Source organism: Lithobates pipiens, unplaced genomic scaffold (assembly GCF_037356315.1).
Source record: "Lithobates pipiens isolate NorthernLeopardFrog02 unplaced genomic scaffold, aLitPip1_a1.2 Scaffold_13, whole genome shotgun sequence".
Lineage (NCBI taxonomy): Eukaryota > Metazoa > Chordata > Amphibia > Anura > Ranidae > Lithobates > Lithobates pipiens.
Genome location: NW_027507718.1, coordinates 370,095,129 through 370,116,436, shown reverse-complemented (window position 1 = coordinate 370,116,436; position 21,308 = coordinate 370,095,129). Strand labels below are relative to the sequence as shown.

General features: G+C 42.1%; 1 protein-coding gene across 1 annotated transcript in view; it reads right to left on the bottom strand.

Annotated features, from left to right (window-relative positions):
• Nucleotides 1–3,457: 3,457 nt before the first annotated feature.
• The window catches only part of SAP30 (Sin3A associated protein 30), a 40,325-nt gene continuing 22,474 nt past the window's right edge, over nt 3,458–21,308 (bottom strand). Inside the window, exons 3-4 of the mRNA XM_077477213.1 lie at nt 13,387–13,485; nt 3,458–7,108 (exon numbers count right to left, since the gene is read on the bottom strand). Of these exons, the coding sequence (XP_077333339.1) occupies nt 6,986–7,108; nt 13,387–13,485 (222 nt within the window). The 3' untranslated portion in view covers nt 3,458–6,985. The remainder of the gene's footprint in view (nt 7,109–13,386; nt 13,486–21,308) is intronic.

The window sequence follows — 21,308 nt, the reverse complement described above, 5'->3', positions numbered from 1 at the left end:
TAGTAGGTGACGTGAAATGAACCCATGACAGAGACCTGGACGGTTGGAACGCGCGGACTCTGGAGCATGTACCGAAATGAGGCCGAATACCTAGGGGCACCCCGGGACGAATCGGCGCATTTAGGTGATGCAACTGGATTCGAATCGGAGCGTAGTAAGTGACAGGTGAAATGAAGAAATGGCCTACGTGAGCCAGTTTGTGGCAGAGGCATGGGTCGTTGTGCCGCAAGATACGACTGACAACGATATGACTGCGGAACATGACGAACAAGATTATGCAACCGGTAGCTAACAAGGTATCACAGACAACCTACCGAACGACGCCCGTGAAATGAAGGGCGTGTGCGGGCAAGTGCGACATGAGTGATAACAACCCGGTATCATCCCGAACGATGTGACATTTTTTAGGGTTTACGACACTCAAATAAAATAGAAATGAATAGAAATGAAGGTCAATCGAGACCCCTACCTGCGGCAGTCGAGCCGGCGAGATTTGTACAAAACCGGACGGAACACGAAAACTACGAGACTTCCAAGAAGGGAGACGTTTGTCTGAATGGTAATCAAATGGTGATCAACACGAGCTGTCGGCCTAGTGACGTGGTATTGCGCACCGGAAACCGACAACCACCACAGGCGAACGGGCTGGTTAAATACCCCCCGGGCTCCTCCCATAAATTCAGGCCACCATACTGGCCTTCTTATATATATATATATATATATATATATATATATATATATATAATGTTTTGGGGTTCCAAGTAATTTTCTAGAAAAAAAATCTGATTACAACTGTAAGAAACAAGTGTCAGAAAAAGGTTTAGACTTTAAGTGGTTAAACCTCTTGCATATTCACACAGAAGTTGTATCCCTTTAATATAAGACAGAAGAGTTACAATGTTGTTAAAAACTTGGCAGACTGCCAGAGTGAGCAGAGAACTCTCTATACTTGAACATGAAAGAATCAGGAAACACTGCAATATGGATTGTCGTGGGGGGGGGGGGGGGGGGTAAATCGAGATCACGATCTTTTAACGATTAATTGTGCAGCTCTAGTTCCCAATGCTGACATGATCCTTTTTTTCTGGAAGAAAGATCTTTTGCTCCACTGAGTTGATCCGTTAGCCCAAGAATAACACCTCCTGCGAGGAAATAAGATTAGACTTCTGGAGGTTTAAGATCCATCCTATGGACTCTAGGTGGGCATGAGCTCTGACCAAGTTTTGCTGAAGCTTTTCTCTGGTTTGAGTGAAAAACAGGTCGTCCAGATATGGAATCACTGAGATTCCTTCTAGACACAAAGGTGCCAATGCTTTGGCCATTACCTTCGTGAACACTCTTGGGGCCAATGACAAACCAAATGGGAGTGCTCTAAACTGCAGGTGTACAACCTTAATCCCTGCTTTCAATGCCAATCTCAGATATTTTGCCTGGGGCAGCATCTCATAGTATGTCTCAACCTGGTTTAGAAACCCTCTGCCTTGGACTGGATCGCCCTCAAATCACTGGGGAAGTGGAGCGGAACCAGACATACCTCTAATAGAGGTAATACTCGAGGCGGGTGCCTGCACAGAGACTGGAGCAGCAGCAGGGTCGGCATGCAACATAGGTTGTATCGGGCTGGCTACAGTGGGAGATTCCAGATGAGCCATTCCACTCGGAAGCATTTGTAACGCCATGGCGAACTGATCCATGTGGTGATCCAGTTCATCCAATCTGGAAAAAATATTACTAACCCATGGATTGACTGCATCTTCTGAATTCATGGCCTTCTCCTACTGTCAGAAACCATGAAATCAGACTGAGACAGAAGTACAGTTAAAACACACTTGTTAAATAATAAAAGTAAAAAGAACAAAACGTAGTCAAAACATAGCCAGAGTTCAGTAACCGGAACAGAGAGTCAACCAAGCCAGAAGTCAGGGATCAATGTAGTGGAACAGCAAGCAGGATCTGGAGCCAGAAGGGATGTCAGCAAAGCCAGTCTTTAAACAGGAACCCAGGAGATAGCTTCTTGTGATGTGACCAAGGCGAAGGCAGAGCTCCTCTGGACTGGACGGCTTAAGTAGGCAGGACTGACGAGCAGGATTATCAACAGCTGAGTAACTGTGGAGAGAGAAGGGAGCTGCCAATTAGCCAACAGTTGAGAGGCCAGCTCAGAGAAGGAAGGGCTGAACCCAGCCCTGACACATACCCAGGGAAGTATCCCCCTTAAGTACAGACCCTCCCTGGGCATCAGAAAGAGCAGACCCCAGAAACTTCTCCCAAATGTCTGAGGGAAAGCTGGGATGGCAACATACAGGTAACCCCAATCTGTCACCTACCCAGTTGGTGAGCCTGACATGTAGAGGTCTACTGATAGTGAGACAGCAACCACTGGAGCACGGTGGGGTAAGAGTGCCTAGGATCAGTCCAGAAGTCAGGTAGTAGCCAGGAACTCGCAGGCAGGAAGCCGGACTTGGCTGGTAGCAGGCAGATGAGGAGCAGACAGGCTGGCAGACTTGGCTGATGACAGACTGTGGATGCCCAACAGGAAGCAGGAACCTGGATGTGCTGAGCTGGACTGAAGGAGCTGTAGCAGGCTGGAGGAGGTGGAAGCAGGGTCAGGCGAGCCGGGTTGGTAACAGGCAGATCAGACATAAATGGCAGGCAGAAGCATAGCAGGGATGGCAACAGTTGCATGGTAAAACAGGAGCAGCAGGCAGAGACAGAGTCCGTAGTTAAATCAGGGGTCAGAGCAGGAAGCAGACAGAGGTAGTCGGGAGCAAGCCGGATCAGTATCAGAAGTCAAACATAGGAATCAAAAGGCCATTTGGCGCCAGTCCTGGTGATAGGTGCGCGGCCGCATTCACATATGTGCCCGTGGCTGCTCTGCTCGTTCTTTGCTGGTGCCTGCATACATGTGTGTGTCTAGGAACGGCAGCTGTGCAATGCAGACATCTTAACTGACACAATCCTTCTTGAGGGACAAGAAAATAAGGTATACCAAGCACAGCTAGGCTAGATCTACTCTGAAGCGCCGCTTGCCCTCGACCACGTTAGCCATTGGTAACACACACCAGACTTCCCCTGAGAGCAGCCACACAACAGGTTTCCTTGCAGTGTCTCCCCACGAGGAAACACTAAAACTGAAGAGCTGATGGACAGACACTGCTTTTAAAGTTTGATGTGGCTGTGTGTCCAGGTAAAGGGGGAGGCGCTGTCTCTTAGAGGTGCTGTCCAGAAAGATGCCTTATGGAAATGTACCTTCATATTTTTTTCTGTTACAAGTGTATTACAATGCACAGCAGTGTGTAACTGTGTGTTGTGGTGCACTGCAATATAGGTGCTTTGTGGAGGTGCATTAGGGTGCCATTCAAGATAAAAAGCACAGCAACATGCATTATGCAGTGGTGTAAAAGGTCCCTTTCTTTAGATATAACTCTTTAAAAATAATTTAGAACCACACAACAAAAGATCAATAACAATTATTTTTTTATTAAAGCCATCACAATATTATACATTCAGGTTGATCCAGGGACTTAAATCACTAACATTAACCAACACATGCCAACAATATTTAAGAGACAAAAATCCCCAGAAAAGGAAAGTGCAAATTCTAAAGGCTATCATATGATATAAGGGGCTGTGCAACCTATAGCATTAATACATGCTGTACACCAAATGAAGTCTTAACTTAAAGAAAGCCAATTTATCCAAGCTTGATTTATTTAAGAGTCAAGGAAAAACATCAATAAACAGGATATACACAAAGAATATCCTTTAACAGTATATTTTGTCAGCATTTGAAACATATAGTGCAGTGTGTGTTGTCGTATATTTTTGCCAACTTATATATTTGTACATGTATACAGAAATCATATTCAAACATGTTAATTTAAAGATGTCTTGCCAGTTTGGATGCAGCAGTTTAATAAGGAAGCGCAAAGAGCAGCAATTATGTGCAAAGCACAGTGGTCAGATAAGCAAGAACGCCTGATTGGCTGCTGTAGGCTAACTGCACATGACACACACCGTCATTATTCTCATTTAAGTGCCTTAAAGAGTATGCTAGAAATATTACAGTACAACGAGCAACCATGATGTGCTGTTGCCCAGAGCAACCAGTAAGATTTCAGCAGTTAAGTGCTGTTGACTAAATGAAAGATGAGGTCTCGTTGGTTGCTATGGTTACTGATCCTTGTCTTGTTGAAGTAAGACCACACTAGATGGCATAATCTCTCATCCCCTCTAAACTTCTTCCATTTCTATTAGTACTCGTCACCATGATATATAAAACGACTCTGCCAAACACTGCCTAGAAGCAAACAGAGAATACCGGTAGTAGTTGCTAATAGCTCTGTTAGGCCTTCAAACAAGTCTACTTTTTGCTTGAGCTTTCATAAAATCAGTTTTACAGTGGGGCACATATTAAATGCGATTGCTACAATCAATATATAGGAACGAGAGCTCCTACAACAGTTCTCTGTGTATTTATGCATAAAGAGAACCCATTGAAACATTGGGGGTTATTTACTAAAGGAAAATCCACTTTTCACTGCAAGTGCACTTGGAAGTAAAGTCGCTGTAGATCCGAGGGGGACATGCAAGGAAAATAAAAAACAGCATTTTAGCTTGCACATGATTGGATGATAAAATCAGGAGAGCTTCCGCTTATTTCATATCTACCCCTCAGATTTAGAGTGACTGCACTTAAAAATGCACTTGCAGTGCAAAGTAGATTTGCCTTTCGTAAATAACCCCCTTGTGTCTTAATGCTAAGGGATTCATAACAGCACAGTGCTGGCAAATCTATAAAATACTGCCCTGCATTTCTTGTGCTGGAAACGTAGCTCTACAACATCCCTAGGCTGCCATTGTGAAGGAATCTTGTATTAGGTTTATGGAAAATTTACGAGCTACCATACGGCCACTCACGCCTTATTCATCAATCAGGTTTAAACAAATTATATATTTTCCATTGTACATAGCTGCCCCTTTCCTAAGAAATAGCTGGCCTCACTATTAGGTGAGAGTCAGCACCACAATAACCATTGCAAGACATCCCTACTACCTACGTTCATACTGTAGGGTCAACTCTTATCTGAGAGTTATCTGGTTCTTTGAAAGTAAGCATTTTTGGTCAAATAAAGTTTAATAGAAAAATCAAATCATTTATATTAAACCAACTGAAAAAAATTATATTTAAAAAGGTCCTTTTGAAAATAGCATTATGATACATCTTTGTACATCTGTATTCCCTCTTCCAATGTACCGGTCTGGACACAGCCTTTTACTACTGTATAAACTACAGAATATAGTGGGCCTAATGTATAAAAGTGCTAAAAAGTCAAAAAATCGAATGAAAAACTGGTTTTAAAATGACCCTTAGTAACAGTACCTGTGCACAGGGGCTGTTGTAAGTTTCCTATTGCTCCTTCTTTCCTGTCACAGCTCTCTGGAACAATTTACATTTGAGTTGTGCAACTTTGGTCATGTTTTTGAGTATTTGTGCAAGCATTTTTGGACATGTTTCAGGCTTCAGCATTTTTATTATTGTTTTATTATTATTATTAGCCAATTAAAAAGCTAGTTATTAGACAAGATGACTGCAAAATGCATGTTATGCACATTTTTCAAGCATTCCCATTGAATGCTATTGAGGCAAAAACACACGACGCTGCCCAACAGAAGTTTTGAGAGATGAGCTTCAAGACACACTACACATTATTCTATTGCTATGAATAAGGCTACATGTCGAAACACGTAAGACCTTGTATTATTTTGTAATTCAACTGCTACAATAAAATTCATCAATTGCCAAAGTTGCTGGCTTTTTCATTTCTTTACACTACACTCAGGTGTGAACAGGCACCACTGAATAAAATGAAAATGCTAGTGTCGAGCACTGAAGTGCTTTTGGTGAAGCTTCAAATGATGCTTTAGAATGCTCAGGTGTGAAAGAGATATCTAGAAATCTTTAGATAGCAGCTGTGAAACTATATAAAAGCCAACTTCACCTTCAGAAGTCTGCCTAGATAAAATCTTCTCTTAGCCAATTGGCTGTAGTTATTTTTTTCTTTTGGTTGATAGCTCACAAATCTAGGCTATAAAAGTAAATGGTTATTTTGGCCTATAGAAAAAGAAGGGATTTCATTGTGTTTAGGGTATATTTGTTAGACAGACATTGTACATCTAACTTCTGAAGTAAAGTCAATTTTTTAGTCTCATAGCTGCTAATGATTACTAGTCAGCTGTGGTGGTACTAGAGAGGGAGCTATAAACTGCCTGCAACCACCTCTAAGCGCAGGTGGTGTTAGATGGAACAGCAAGATAAATGGCATGATGGCACAGATACTGTTCCTACACGAGGTCCAGATGTATATTATCCATAACGTTTTGGAAGTCAAAATAGAAATAAAAGGCGAAACCTTTTTTTTTTCTTCATAGTATGAGAGTGGAGATGGATTAGAACACCCATTAGGTTTTTATTTCCGTCTGTGTCCCCATTAGGAAGATTCACCATTTTTCCAATGGGGACACTAGTTCTGGTGACCTGGGGTGCCCCAAGGGATTCCCTTAATTTGCGGCGATTTCTTCTTTCTTCCTGTTTTGGCTATTGGACATGAAGTCAAAGGTAAATCTCTCCAATGGGACACAGATGACAAAAAAATAAAAAATCCGACAGTGGTTATAACCCTTAATCACTCTATCCAAAATGAAAAAATATAAAGCTTTGTACATAGTTCTACTTTACCTTCCACCTTAAATATTGTATCAAAGTACTGCTTACCAGGTCAAATAAACCAGCTTTATGATAGATTATACTTTATGAAAGGTGACATTTCTCAACTACAGGCTTAGGAAATAGATACATTTTTAGATGAGACAACGAATAACCTTTTCACAGAAATAACTAAAATAACACTGAATTTTATTTACAACTGTCCTTCCATTCCAAGGCCTTGAGCAAACCCAAAACTGTCCATAAAATGTCCGATTTTCTCTAGTGGAGTCCCCCGTCAGATTTGTGATCTGCTTTGTTTTTTTCGTTCTTCACCGAGCAGATAAAATATGTTAGTGTGTCCTTTTCATTCACTGGGAGTGTTCTGAAATGGCCTCCAATTATCTAAACAACAAAAACAGCAAAAGAATATATTTGACACGGGGATAAATAGACAGATGAAACAAATAGCCTTGACAAGAGTTTTTTCCGTATTCCAAAATAAGCCAAATGGTACCTATACAATTAAACTAAGTTTTTTCTACAATGTATTTGTCTACAACAAACATATTCTGTGGCCCTGTTAAAGCCGAACTCCAGTCTGAACAATTTTTTTAGTTTTAAATAGAATGCGGAAAAGTTTGACCGGTCAGGTTTATCTGTAACCCCCTTGAGGAGATCTCCCCTCACTAAAGCAAGCCGACCATAGATGGTGCGACTTTCTTTCCTGCTTCTGAGTATATGCTAGAAAGTTTTAAAATTAAAGAATAAATAATGTTGCATATACAATTTTTTTGTAATCCCCTGAATTCTACTAGTAAATTATTTTTAGTAATGATCTTGAAATAAAATGAATTATAATAACAGAAAAGAAACACAGGCTGTAAAAAAAAAAAAAAAAATTAAATATGTAAACCCAACATTTCACTGATAGGTGCCTGCTGCATCGTGTACTTGTATGAGAAAATATCCTGTTCTCTTTCTGTTGCTCCCTTTGTATGAAATACCTGGTGTTTCTGTCAGTCCCCTTGATATCCTATCAAAAACTGACCACATGAGGCATGAGAATAGAGCATTGTCATTTTTCTAGCTATGCTGCCTCTGAATATCAGACGTGTGCTGACACGCGCCCCCCCCCCCCCCCCACACAGCCATTCACTGGGAGAGCCGATGCAATGCTGTTCCTCCTCCTTCGGCTCTCTGAGTTCCTTATGCAGCTGAGAACAGAGGTTATGTGATCGGGGGGGATTGGGAGGATGTATAAATAGTTTCTTATATCTATTCACAAATGGATTTCCTTTCATTTTATTTTAAACTGTATGGGTTGTTTTACAAGGAGAGAGGGTTTACATATATGTTTATTCCATAGTCAGTGTAGAAGTGCCCCCTTGCACTGTTGGTCAGTGTAGGTGGGAGATCAGTTTGTTATTGCTCACTGTTGAAGAAGCCCTCAACTACCTCATGAGAAACCCTGGCGGAGAAAGGCTGGTCTAGCCACAATAAAACTGCCTAAAGACAGCAGCTACGTTTTAGTTTGCAACTTATGTTTAAAATGGGTAAAAAATGTCTACCTAGTCCTTCAAAGTTCAGCTAGGATTTCTAAATTTATGTATGTATGTATGATTGTATGCTCAAGCCAACTCCAGAGCCCCAGGTAGATTAATTTAGAATGTAAATTATATAATATAGAGTGGAAAATAATCATTTCATCCCCTGCAGATTTTGTAAGTTTGCCCACTTACAAAGAAATGAAAGGTCTATAATTATTTTAAACGATAGAGACAGAATATCAACCAAAAATCCAGAAAAAAAAAACCATGATAAAAAGGTTATAAATTTAGTTGCAGTTCAGTAAGTAAAATAAGTATAGTATTTGATCTGCTACCAAAAAACAATAAATCTGCCTCCCACAGACTGGCTACAGTATGTGCTCATGTGGTAGACTGATCAGTCCTGTCAATTTAAGAAGGTGCTCTTAACGACAACTCTTTATGTGTATAAGAGACACCTGTCCACAGAATCTTTCTCTTCCACTCAAGCCTCATCATGGGCAAGATCAAAAGAGCTGTCAAAGAATATCGGGGACAAGATTGTAGACCTGTAAAAAGCTGGAATTGGCTATAAAACCACCAGCAAAAAGCTTGGCGAGAAGGAGACAACTGCTGGAGCAACTATTTGCAAATGGAAGAAATACAAAAAAAATAACTACCAATCGCCCTCGGCCTAGAGCTCCATGCAATTTTTCGCCTCATGGGGTAAGGATGATCATGAGAAAAGGGAGGGATCAGCCCACAACTACACAGGAGGAGCTTGTGAATGATCTCAAGGCAGTTGGGACCACAGTCAAGAAACAAACCATTGGTAACACAATACACCACCATGGATTGAAACCCTGCAGTGCCCACAAGGTCTCCCTCCTCAAGAAGGCACATGTACAGACCACCCGTCTGAAGTTTGCCAATAAATATATAACTTATTCAGAGAAGGATTAGGATAAGGTGCTGTGGTCAGACAAGACCAAAATTTAGCTCTTTTGCATTAACTCGATTCAATGTGTTTGGAGGAAGAAAAATACGGACTATGATCCTAAGAACACCATCTCTACCATCAAGCACAGAGGTGGAAACATTATGCTTTGGGGTTGTTTTCTCTGCTAAAGGTACAGGCCGACTTTGCCACATGAGAACCTTCTTCCCTCAGCCAGAACACTGAAGATGGGTCATGGATGGGTCTTCCAGCATGACAATGACCCAAAACATACCGCCAAGGCAACAAAGGAGTGGCTCAAGAAGAAGCATATTAAGGTCACGGAGTGGCCTAGCCAGTCTCCAGATATTAACCCTATAGGAAATGTATGGAAGGAGCTGAAAACTTCAAGTTGCCAAGTGACAGCCAAGAAACCTTAAAGTGGTTGTAAAGTAATTTTTTGACTTTTACCTACAGGAAAGCCTATAATAAGGCTTACCTGTAGGTAAAAAAAAAATCTCCTAAACCTGTATGGTTTAGGAGATATTCCCCTTGCAATGTGCCGCTGACTGCAGCGGCGCATGCGCACAGGGGATTCTCGGCTGGAAGCCCGGCAGATGCCGGACCCTGCCGGGAAGAAATCTCCCGCGTGCATGCGCGGGAGTGACGATATCGTGGCTCCGGCCACTCACAGCGCCGGAGCCGCGATACGCGGAAGAAACGCAGAGGGAACAAGTCCGCTCCCTCGGCGTGGATCGGGCCAGATGTCGGGGCCTTGGTCTAAGGTATTTCATAATGAGCTAGTATGCGGTGCATACTAGCTCATTATATCTTTTCCTTTGCAGGTGAGAAAAAAATAAAAAATAAAAAATCAGTGGGTTTACAACCGCTTTAAGGATTTAGTGAAGATTTGTAAAGAGTGGACCAAAATCCCTCCTGATGTGTGTACAAACCTGGTAACCAACTATAAGAGATGTCTTACCTCTGTGCTTCCCAACAAGGGTTTCCCCAAGTACTAAGTTATGTTTTGCTTGGGGGATCAAATACTTATTTTATTCACTGAATCTGAAAAAAGATAGAGGCTGACAAAATTCCTCTAAGAGAAGTCGATTCAATTCTCCTGATATAGATCCTGTAGACACAATGGACTGAATAACTTTCACTCCTCATCTTGAAGCATATTCAATCTTAAGGCTTGCCTTTCTTTGGTCACTAATTTACCACCTTCAGTATAATCTGACTAAACTTATTTAAAATAATACTGTTAAGCTTTGAACTTCCCCCTTTTAACCCCCACAACCTCAGATAACATATTTGATGTTTTATCTATTTATCCCCTTTCTCAACAGCCAAACTTGGCTGTCCAAGTATTTGTCTTTTTCTGTATATAGATCTAGGCTGTTGGGGGCCTCAAGAAATTGTCACTGCTCTCCCTATCTTTCTGTCCTAGGATAAACCTCCTTTCTGCCCTATTATTGGAGGACCTCCTAGGATAGATACTAGGCCTCAGAGTTAGCATTTTTTTACAAACTCAGTACGCCACCTTTTTAGTTTTCTTATTCGCACAATTGACTTACTATTTGACTATATGACTCCTACTCTCTCTCTCTTTCTTCCTCTTTATTCTGTCTCTACTCCCCTCTTGGTTCTTGCCCCCTGCCCCTCCTGAGTAATTGTAGACTTACAATCCATGAATGCAGTATACTACAATATTTTCTTTAAGATTTACTGATGTATTTCTTACGATTTCAACACTGTTTGAAATCTCTATCAATCCTGATCCTACAATAGTACTTTTAAACTTAAAACCGGCAACTCTCTCCTACCGCCAATTCAAACTCCAATTACAGATCACTACAGCCACGAAACAAACAATTGCCAAAGCAATTGCCAAAGCTGTCCTTAATTGCTGAAACTAAAAATAGAGTTAATCAAGCAATGATCCATGCCAAAACAGAGGCTTTAACTCAAGATAAAATATCCAACTTTGAGAATATATGGAATCCCTGGGTGATTCACTTTCTGCCTTCCAATTTCGATGCTTCCCTACTAAAACCATGGTAATCTCGATTTATACTTACATTCTCTGCATTCATGGTATGTGTTTATTACCATGTACTTCCCCAGGGACCGCTACTACCTCAATTCTTTCTTTCCCATCTATTTTTCCCCTACCCAAGAATACTTTTTCTTTTATGTTCTGTTTTCGACATTTTCCCCTTATTCTCGCTCTCCTCTTTCAATTTACTCTTTATATAGTTCTGGTAGCAGAACTTTTATTTCCTTGGTTATCATTATACAAATTGTACATAGTTCCAAAATGTAGTATAAGATTTTAGATTCTATAATAAATTATTTCTTTATTTTTATGTAAAAATTATACTATTGATAATTAACCCTTTAAAGTCCACATTTTTCAATGAGTTAGCGTGACTCAAAATTTGCTCCACCAAACGGTGGAGCAGAGCGTTAAAGGTTTTTTTTTTTTTATCTGAGGTCATCTTATATTAACCTGGTCTAAGTTGGTTTTATCCTCCCTTATACAATGTATTATGCAAACTTTTGAGCAATTAGATCCATGCTAAAATTGTTTTAGTTAAACTACCTTTTAGTTTATGTTGGAACTACAACTCATTATTACCATATATGTGATCTTTCACAGAAGGTCCACCATATGTACTTATGTATACCAATTGTTAAAATTCAAAAACAAAATTTGACAAGAAAAAAAAAAATAGACCCTTCATTTCTTTGTAAGTGGGCAAACTTACAAAATCTGAGGGATAAAATAATTGTTTTCCACACTGTACATATAAACATTATAAAATACAGTGGAGTAGGGTCTCTAGCTCTAATAAAGTTTGAAGGTCCTCAATTGAGCAAGAGATGCTTGTTATCAAATCTATATTGTAGGAAAATAAGATCACATAAAAAGATGTTATGTAAAGCCCATCTCTTGCTTGTATTCATCACTAACAAATCTTTTTGTGCTCTTTATATGACGAGCGCTGTGCGCACACTTGGGAATTTTGCTCAGGAGGAAAAGAAAAGAAGGTGGAATTTCCTTGAGTGATGACCTCCCATTATGATGACAGCCTTTTTCATGAACAGTTCAATGGGTCTTCAGGCACTATTTATGGCTTTAATAACACAGTGCTTTAGGAAAGGTATTTTTTAAGTGGCTGCTTCTCATAGCAGGATACATATAATTTCACAGAAAGGGCACATATCCTTTCTGCTTTCTCTTCAAATAAAGTAGCTGCCCCTTGCATTGTGCAAATGTATATTTACCTTATCACACTGCCTGCTGCCATACATCTCATGGGCAAATCATCTCTGTGCTACATGCACCTGTGCAACCGATTCCCATAGACGTATATGGGGTCATCTCCCACCCCTTTTATCTTTGGGAGCTGATCCCACAGATGTCTATGAGGATCAACTGCACAGACACTGCCCGGCAAAAAACATTTTACCAGCTGATGCAAAACACCGCAGTGGACCATGACATATAATTAAGCACACACCTGGAGCAGGCGAGAGAGGGCTACTTTAGGTCAGGGGGCACAGATAGGATGGCCATGAACACGCACTCATCCTTTAATCCATTCTTAGCCCTTGCACACAAGGTCGGAGAATCCGTCGGAATGTGTCCTATCGGACCGTGTTGTCGGATAATCCGACTGTGTGTGGTATGCATCGGACTGATTCCGTCGGAATATCCGTCGGACCCAATTTTCCAACTTGTTGGAAATATTTCCCGACCAACTGGTTCGATCGGACATACTCCAATCATGTGTAGAGAATTTTGATCGGACCAAGTGCCACGCATGCTCAGATCAAATTCCTACATCAAAGCTATTGGCTACTAGCCTGAACGTAGTCCCGTCATAACTAAATTACGTCATCACTTTCTGAATGATTGGATTTTTCGACAACTTAGTCCGACCGTGTGTATGCAACAGTTTCGGACAAGATCCGACGGACAAAATCCGACGGATTTGGTTGTCGAAATATCCGACCGTGTGTACAGGGGCTTAGACTGGCTTATATGGTTTACTTCACATTACAGGTTTATTTAATAAGAGCAGAAATGCTGTAATGTCACAATGCCAAATGACATTTTAAAATGTGAAGATGATTCTTTCAATAATACAAATATACTATGCAGCTGTCAGTATACGTCCACATTTCCATAGCACAAGCAGTAAACTCACTTCAACAAGCTGTGCTTTATTCAGTCCAGGCCTTGCTTGTAGTTTGAAATGCCTCTTATATCTTCTTAATGTGTTTACTTGCAACTGGAAAAGGTCCACCTAGAACATTAAAAAGCTATATAAAAATCAAGGTTGCTGCAAGGGCTACATGATACCATCTGAACTTTTTTTTTTTTCAGTTTCTCAAACGGCCTTCAAAACAGTTTCCTACAAAATTGCTTTCCTCACCACAGACGTTCTTCACAAAACAGGAGATAAGATTTTAGAGAATCTATCTTGTAATTTATGCTTTATTTTATAGGACTATAAAACAGTACTGGAAAATGCAGGTCTAGGCATAGCAGGCTGGTTTATATCATTTATCTGTTATGACTGAAAAGCCATCAAGTACCTGTGAAATTATTTCTTAAAGGCCTTTGTACACATAAGTGCTATAGGAGGGTGTTCAGGTCTTTCTGCAGGGCCAGACAGTTTCCAACATCAAGAACATGTTTGGTCTAAAGTTTTTTTCAGGTTATCACTCTGTCTGAAGCAGCAGACATGTTTGAAGTTACATTTATTACAAACATACCAATTGATGGAGAGTAATAAAGAGTGCATAGGACACCAATACTACAATTGTAGTATCCACTTTCACCAGTGTATTCAAAGCAGTGATTCTCAAACTGGGGAGTGCCATGGCACTTTAGGATGAGGCACATGTATATGGAAGACACATTGTCCCCATTCCAGAGGCACCATCCTTCAGTGTCACTTATGCCGCGTACACACGATCGGATTATCCGGCGGACCAGAGTCCTGAGTTTATCTGGGGGCCCCCTTTAATAAGGGGGCCCCCAGATTCCGACCCCCTACCCTATGTGAATGATTATGGGGTACATGGTACCCCTACCCATTCACCTGGGGAAAAAAAAAAGCGCTCATAAAAACAAACACAACACAGGTTTTTAAAATACTTTATTAGACAGCTCCGGGGGTCTTCTCTTCTTCCGTCTTCGAGGGTCTTCTTGCCGGTCTCCTCTGCTATCTTCTGCTAGCTCTTTTACTAGCGGAGGAGCCCGGCTTTCTCCTTCGTCGCCGCCGCCTTCCGGGGGTCTTCTTCCGACTTCGGGGGTCTTGTCCCACTCTTCAGTTCTACTTGCCAGGCCTCCGCTCTCTTCTTCCATCTCTTTAACTAACATTGGCCCGGTCTTCTGTTGCCGTCGCCGCCTTCTTCTTCCCTTTTGCTTCTTCTTCTTCCGATGGTGACACGACGCTCTCTCTGGCCTTAATGCTGGGGACGCGTTGTGTGGCGACTTGTATAGGGACCAGGGGCGGGGTCACCGGGTGATGTCATATGGTGATCCCGCCCCTTATGATGTCACAGTCCCAGCATCCTCCGGGACTGTGACATCATAAGGGGCATGGTCACCATGTGACATCATCCGGTGACCCCGTCCCTTGTCCCTATATAAGTCGCCGCACAACACGTCCCCAGCATTACAGCCATAGAGAGCGTCATGTCAACATCGGAAGAAGAAGAAGCAGAGAAGACTGGGCCAACACTAGTTAAAGAGCTGAAAGAAGAAAGCGGAGGCCCGGCAAGAAGATCCGAAGAGCGGGACAAGAGCCCCGGAGAGCGGGACAAGACCCCCCCAAGTCGGAAGAAGACCCCCGGACGGCGGCGGCGAAGGAGAAAGCCGGGCTCCTCTGCTAGTAAAAGAGCTAGCAGAAGATAGTGGAGGAGTCCAGCAATAACACCCCCGAATACGGAAGAAGAGAAGACCCCCGGAGCTGTCTAATAAAGTATTTTAAAAACCCGTGTTGTGTTTTTTTTTTTATATATATATTTTTCCCCCAGGTGAATGGGTAGGGGTACCATGTACCCCATACTCATTCACATAGAGTGGGGGGGCCGGGATCTGGGGCCCCCTTATTAAAGGGAGCTTCAGGATTCTGATAAGCCCCCCACCCGCAGACCCTCGACAACCAACGGCCAGGGTTGTCGGGAAGAGGCCCTTGTCCTCATCAACATGGGGACAAGGGGCTTTGGGGAAGGGGGACCCTGTGACCCCCACCCCAAAGCACCCCCTCATGTTGAGGGCATGCGGCCTGGTACGGCTCAGGAGGGGAGGCGTCCCCACCCCCTTTCCTGACCGGCCGGGCTGCATGCTCAGATAAGGGTCTGCTATGGACCTTGGGGGGACACTCACGCCGTTTTTTCGGTGTAGGGGTTCCCCTTTAAATCCATACCAGGTGACGGGCCCGCGAAGTGTCAATCTTGCTGATGGAGGTGGTGACATTCACTTCCTTCGCTAGTTCCGTCTACCTGGAGCCCCATTCAAAATGAACGGACTTTACTCCGTGTGTGGGCAAGTCCGTTCATTTCAAAAAGTCCGGCGGACTCCCGCCATAGTCCGGTGGATTGTCCGCCGGAAAGTCCGGGCGTGTGTGGGCAGGTCCACTCGTTTGGAAAGTCCGGCGGACCTTCTCTGCAAAGTCTGGTGGGTTGTCTGCTGGATAGTCTGATCGCGTGTACGCGGCAATAGTGTTCCGATAGGAAGTTGTTTTGTGACACAGCTTTGTGACACTGGAGATTCACAGTAGGAAGAAAAAGAAAAATCATAGGATAGACCAATGGTCTCTGCAGCTGTGGACTCCACTGGCCATTTTGGGCAAGTCCATGTATGGTTTCAACATGGTGCTTTTGAGGCAGACTTAGGGAACCTAAACATTCATACATTTCTATTAGCATTGTACTGATAATGGCTGCAGTATTGTTTCCTTAATGTGTATGCAGGGTGGGGAAAAATTATATTTATGATATATATATATTCAGGTTCAGGTATTTCTGCTGGGCCAGTTTCCAACATCAAGAACATGTTTGGTCTAAAGTTTTTTTCAGGTCATCACTCTGTCTGAAGCAGCAGACATGTTTGAAGTTACATTTATTACAAACATACCAATTGATGGAGAGTAATAAAGAGTGTGTAGGACACCAATACTACAATTGGTGTAGTTTCCACTTTCAAAAGTGAATTCAAAGCAGTGATTCTCAAACTGGGGGGTGCCATGGCACTTTAGGATGAGGCACATGTATATGGAAGACACATTGTCCCCATCCACATCCTTCAGTGTCACTTATGCCACGTAAACACAATCAGATTATCCCGCGGAAAATATAAACCTACATACTCATGTTGCAGCATCAGTGTGAAGCCACAGCTGTTACACAGTGGCTCCAAGACTGAAAACTGAGCAATAACATGACTTCTGATCACAGCAGTCACTCTCAGTCACCACTCTCAGCTCTGCTCCTACAGCACTCACTGAAGCGTCAGGTTAGGGAGGGGGAGGGCACACAATTTAATAGAGGATATTGTTTTCAAATAGTGGTACTCTATTTATGAGCTTGCCAAATCTTACCACTGAGATTTTTTCCCCTTCCTCCTTGCAAAACTGCTCCAGCTCCTTCAAGTTGGATGGTTTGCACTTGTGAACAGCAATCTTTAAGTCTGACCACAGATTTTCTATTGGATTGAGGTTCGGCTTTGACTAGGCCATTCCAACACATTTACATATTTCCCCTTAAACCACTCAAGTGTTGCTTTAGCATTGTGTTTGGGGTCATTGACCTGCTGAAAAAGAGAACCTCCACCCTAGCCTCAAATCACACACAGAGTGGTACAGGTTTTGCACAAGAGTATCCGTGTATTTAGCACCATCCATCTTTCCCTCAACTTTGACCGGTTTGCCAGTCCCGACTGCTGAAAAACATCCCCACAGCATGATGCTGCCACCACGTTTCACTGTGGGGATGGTGTTATTTGGGTGATGCAATGTGTTGGGTTTGCGCCAGACATAGCGTTTTCTTTGATGGCCAAAAAGTTCAATTTTATTCTCATCAGACCAGAGCACCTTCCTCCATACATTTTGGGAGTCTCCCACGTGCCATTTAGTTTTATGCTGAAAGTAATGGCTTTCTTCTGGCCACTCTGCCATAAAGCCCAACTCTATGGAGCGTACGGCTTATTGTTGTCCAGATACTCAAGTCTCTGCTGTGGAACTCTGCAGCTCCTCCAGGGTTACCTTAGGGTCTCTGTGCTGCCTCTCATTTTAATGCCCTCCTTTCCCAGTCCGTGAGTTTTGGTGTGCGGCCATCTCTTGGCAGGTTTGCTGTTGTGCCATGTTGTTTCCATTTGTTTATGATAGATTTCATGGTGCTCCTAGGGATCATCAAAGATTTGGATATTTTTTTCTATAACCTAACCCTGACTTGTACTTCTCAACAACATTGTTCCTTAGGCCGCGTACACACGCGCGGACTGTTCGCCCAACTTTGTCCGTCCAACAGTTTCGGCAAACAGTCCGCTCAAACTTAGCATGGACAGACATGCCCACACACGACGAACGAACAGTTTGCTGAAACCGCGCGCGATGACGTGAACGGCACGTACGACGGGACGAAAAATACGACGTCCTATACACTGCATTATAGCTTTCGGCGTGAAAATCCTTTCTGAGCATGCGCGCAACTTTGTTTGACGAACAAGCCTACACACGGGCGGACTGTTCGCTCACACAAGGTTTCAGCGGACAGTTTTTCGGAATTTCCGAAAAACCTTGTCCGTCCAACTGTCCGCTGAAACTGTCCGCTGAAAGCCCACACACGAGCGGACTGTCCGCCCAAACACTGTTCAGCGGACAAAGTTGGGCGAACAGTCCGCCCGTGTGTACGCGGCCTTACTTGTTTGGAGAGTTCCTTGATCTTCATGACAGTTTTTGGTTAGTGGTGACTCTTGCTTAGGCGTTGCAGCCTCTGGGGCCTTTCAAAAAGTTGTGTATATGTAATAACAGATTATGTGACACTTAGATTGCACAAAGGTGGACATCATTTCACTAATTATGTGACTTCTGAAGCTAATTGGTTGCACCAGAACTTTTTATGGGCTTCATAACAAAAGGGGGTGAATACATATAATTCAGATTAAAAAAAAAACATTGAACTAAAGGCTGTAATGTAACAAAATAGGTAAAAAGCCAACGGGGTGCATACTTTTGCAAGGCACTGTACACCGCGATACAATGTGCTTCCTGATACTAGCCAGCTGACAGTGGAACGCACACGTCACGTCCGGTTCCACAAAGCGCATGTATCGCTGTGTATTCAACAAACATTTCCTTGGGCAGCAGACTGGTGATTACACTCACTTTGTGATTTATATTCTTCATTGATGTTTACATTTATGTACATATTTTGTATGAGGGACAGGTTTTTGGGTTTTTTATTAATAAATTCATGAATCAGGATTACGCTATGTCCGAATTTTTTATGGATACACCTGATCGGAGTGAATTATAGTTCCCAAAATCGCTTCCAGTACAGATGACTGTGTTTCCAAGCAATATAAAGATTTTTTTTAAAAGCTTGAGTTTATCTAGGCTCTGGTGAGTTTAACCCCTTGGGGGAGCGTGCCTCACACGGTGAAGATTTTGTGTTTGGTGGATGGTGCACACACTGACCAATTTCTAGGATCACCCACTGTGTTTAAAGAACAATTTGTACTGTCATCACATATGAATCATCTATTTGGGATGTTGATGTTGGTCAGAAGCTTAAATGGGCTAACAGTAGCGCGGTTTTAACATGGAACTGATGCAGAAGTTTAGCTGAACTTTCTTGTGATCATTTTTTTTCATTTTAAACAGAAACTTTTGCATAACATCCCCTTATGCGCTTGACTGCTGAAAAGCGATTAAGCACGTCTCACTTTATAATTTAAAACTTTTATGTTTGAATATTATTTGACCTTGGGAACTGTGAAGTATTTTAGCGCTGAGTAGTGAGTAGTAATCATTCATTCACAAAGTCCTGTGAATTAGAGAACTACAAACTACAGCCAGCCATTGTGGATGATAACTTGTAGTTCTCAATGAACTACCGGGGTGCCGATGAGTACTCTCGGTAGTTCATCGATTCTACCGGTCATTCAATCACTGCCTGCCTGTATGAGGCACCGGAAGACAGCTACACTGACAGCCTGCAGGAGCCTTGCATTGCACCCGCGATCTGCTGATCGCGGGTGCAATGCTTCACAGACTCTTTTTTCCAAAGGTGAACTTAGCCTTTAATGCTTTCTTTGCATTAAGAGAAAAAAAAAAAAACTCTTCTGTGATCAGCTCCCCCCAAAATACCGAAGAAGCACTGTACCTGAGAGCAATAGCGCTGCTTTCTCTTTCCTTCCTCACAGGACATGAAGGTAGCAGCGGAAGCTATTGGCTCCTGTTGCTGTTAATTAAACGCTGTGAGGTGGAAGCAGGGGGGGGAGCCTCACTGTGTTTGTCAATAGATGCAGACAGCCTGGCTGTGGGTTGAGCCAGCATTAGTGCCCCTACAGCATGCAGCAGAAGGGAGGAGGAGTTAAGATCACTAGCAGAGGACCCCAGAAGAGGAGGTTCTGAGCTGCTTTATGCAAAACCATTGCCAGAGCAGGTAAGTATAACATGTTTATTTTAATAAAAATATATAGAACCTTTAAAATCACTTTAATAGAGAGTGAGTTCAACCACAATACCAATCAGCCAATTGAAATAAACAGGTAATTATTAACTGTATTTAAAGAGGAAGTAAAGCCAAACTATACAAAAAAAAATAAAAAATACACACTTCAATGAGCTAGTATGTATAGTCCCTGGATCCAGCGATGTCCCCCTGTGTGAGCGGCTTGTCCTCCGTTCGATCTATCACGGAGCCGAGCTCCGTTCCCTGGGAGCGTTGAGATGCACGGGGATGGAGAACGGCGCCAAATTCAAAAAGCGAAACACACACATTACATACAGTATAATGTAATCTTACAGATTACATTGCTCTATGTAATTATTTCACATCCCTTTTGTCCCTTGAGGTCTGCCCAGTGTCCTGCATGTAGTTTTATATTATGAAAACTGTTCTTTCTGCCTGGAAACTGGAGATTGTCCATAGCAACCTAAACTGTCCCTTTACATCAAAGGTGGTTTTAGATCAACTAGAAAACAGCGATAATAAATTAGAATCACTCGCAGAGTGATAGCGATTTGTGAGGAAATTCGTAATCAAATACTGAAAGTAACGACAGTGACAATTCTGCAACTGAGCAAATTTCAGTATTTTTGGTTTGATTACATTATTGAATAATTTTTATTAATATTATTTTGGTATAATTCTTTATAGTTATTTTTTAATTTAGGATTTTGTTTTCAAATGATATATCATATCCGGGATGTCTACTAGATTCTGGTTTGGACAGATTTAAGTGAGCTAATCCTAAGAATTACAGACCTACAATATAAAATGCCAAATTTCCATGCAAAATAATTGTACCTCTTTCAGCACCAAAAATCGGAAATAATCATACCACCAGGGAGGTTAATATAGGCTTACCTGTTGGTAAAAGTGGTCTGTAAGGGTTTACAACCACTTTAATTGTTGAGAGGGGATAGCGCTTGTCAGGTTTTGATGTCTGTTTGTACCCCAGTGGTAGAGGTAATCCCCATTTCTTGCCATAGTGACAGTGAACACATTTTTGTTAGCTGAATTTCTCTAAAGCCTTCTCTTTATATTGCTATGGAGAGCTAGTAGGCAGCCCTAGCAGAATACCTGAAATATGTTTATGTTACCACTATATTCTCTGATATTTAATAAAAATTTTAAAAATATAAAAGTACATAGAATGCATTTTTTGAGGGGTGGCTTGAGGGGGGAGAGACCAGAAAGCTGGGCTCCAAAAAATGCCCAGGCCTGCCCACAGACAAGAAATTGTAGCGCTAATAATGTCTTTTTTTTCACAGTGGGAGCAGAGAAATTTCAATTGGCAACATACTGACCATAAGAAAAATGGCTACATACAGGCATACCCCACTTTTATGTACACAATGGGGTTTATTTACTAAAGCTAGAAAGTGCA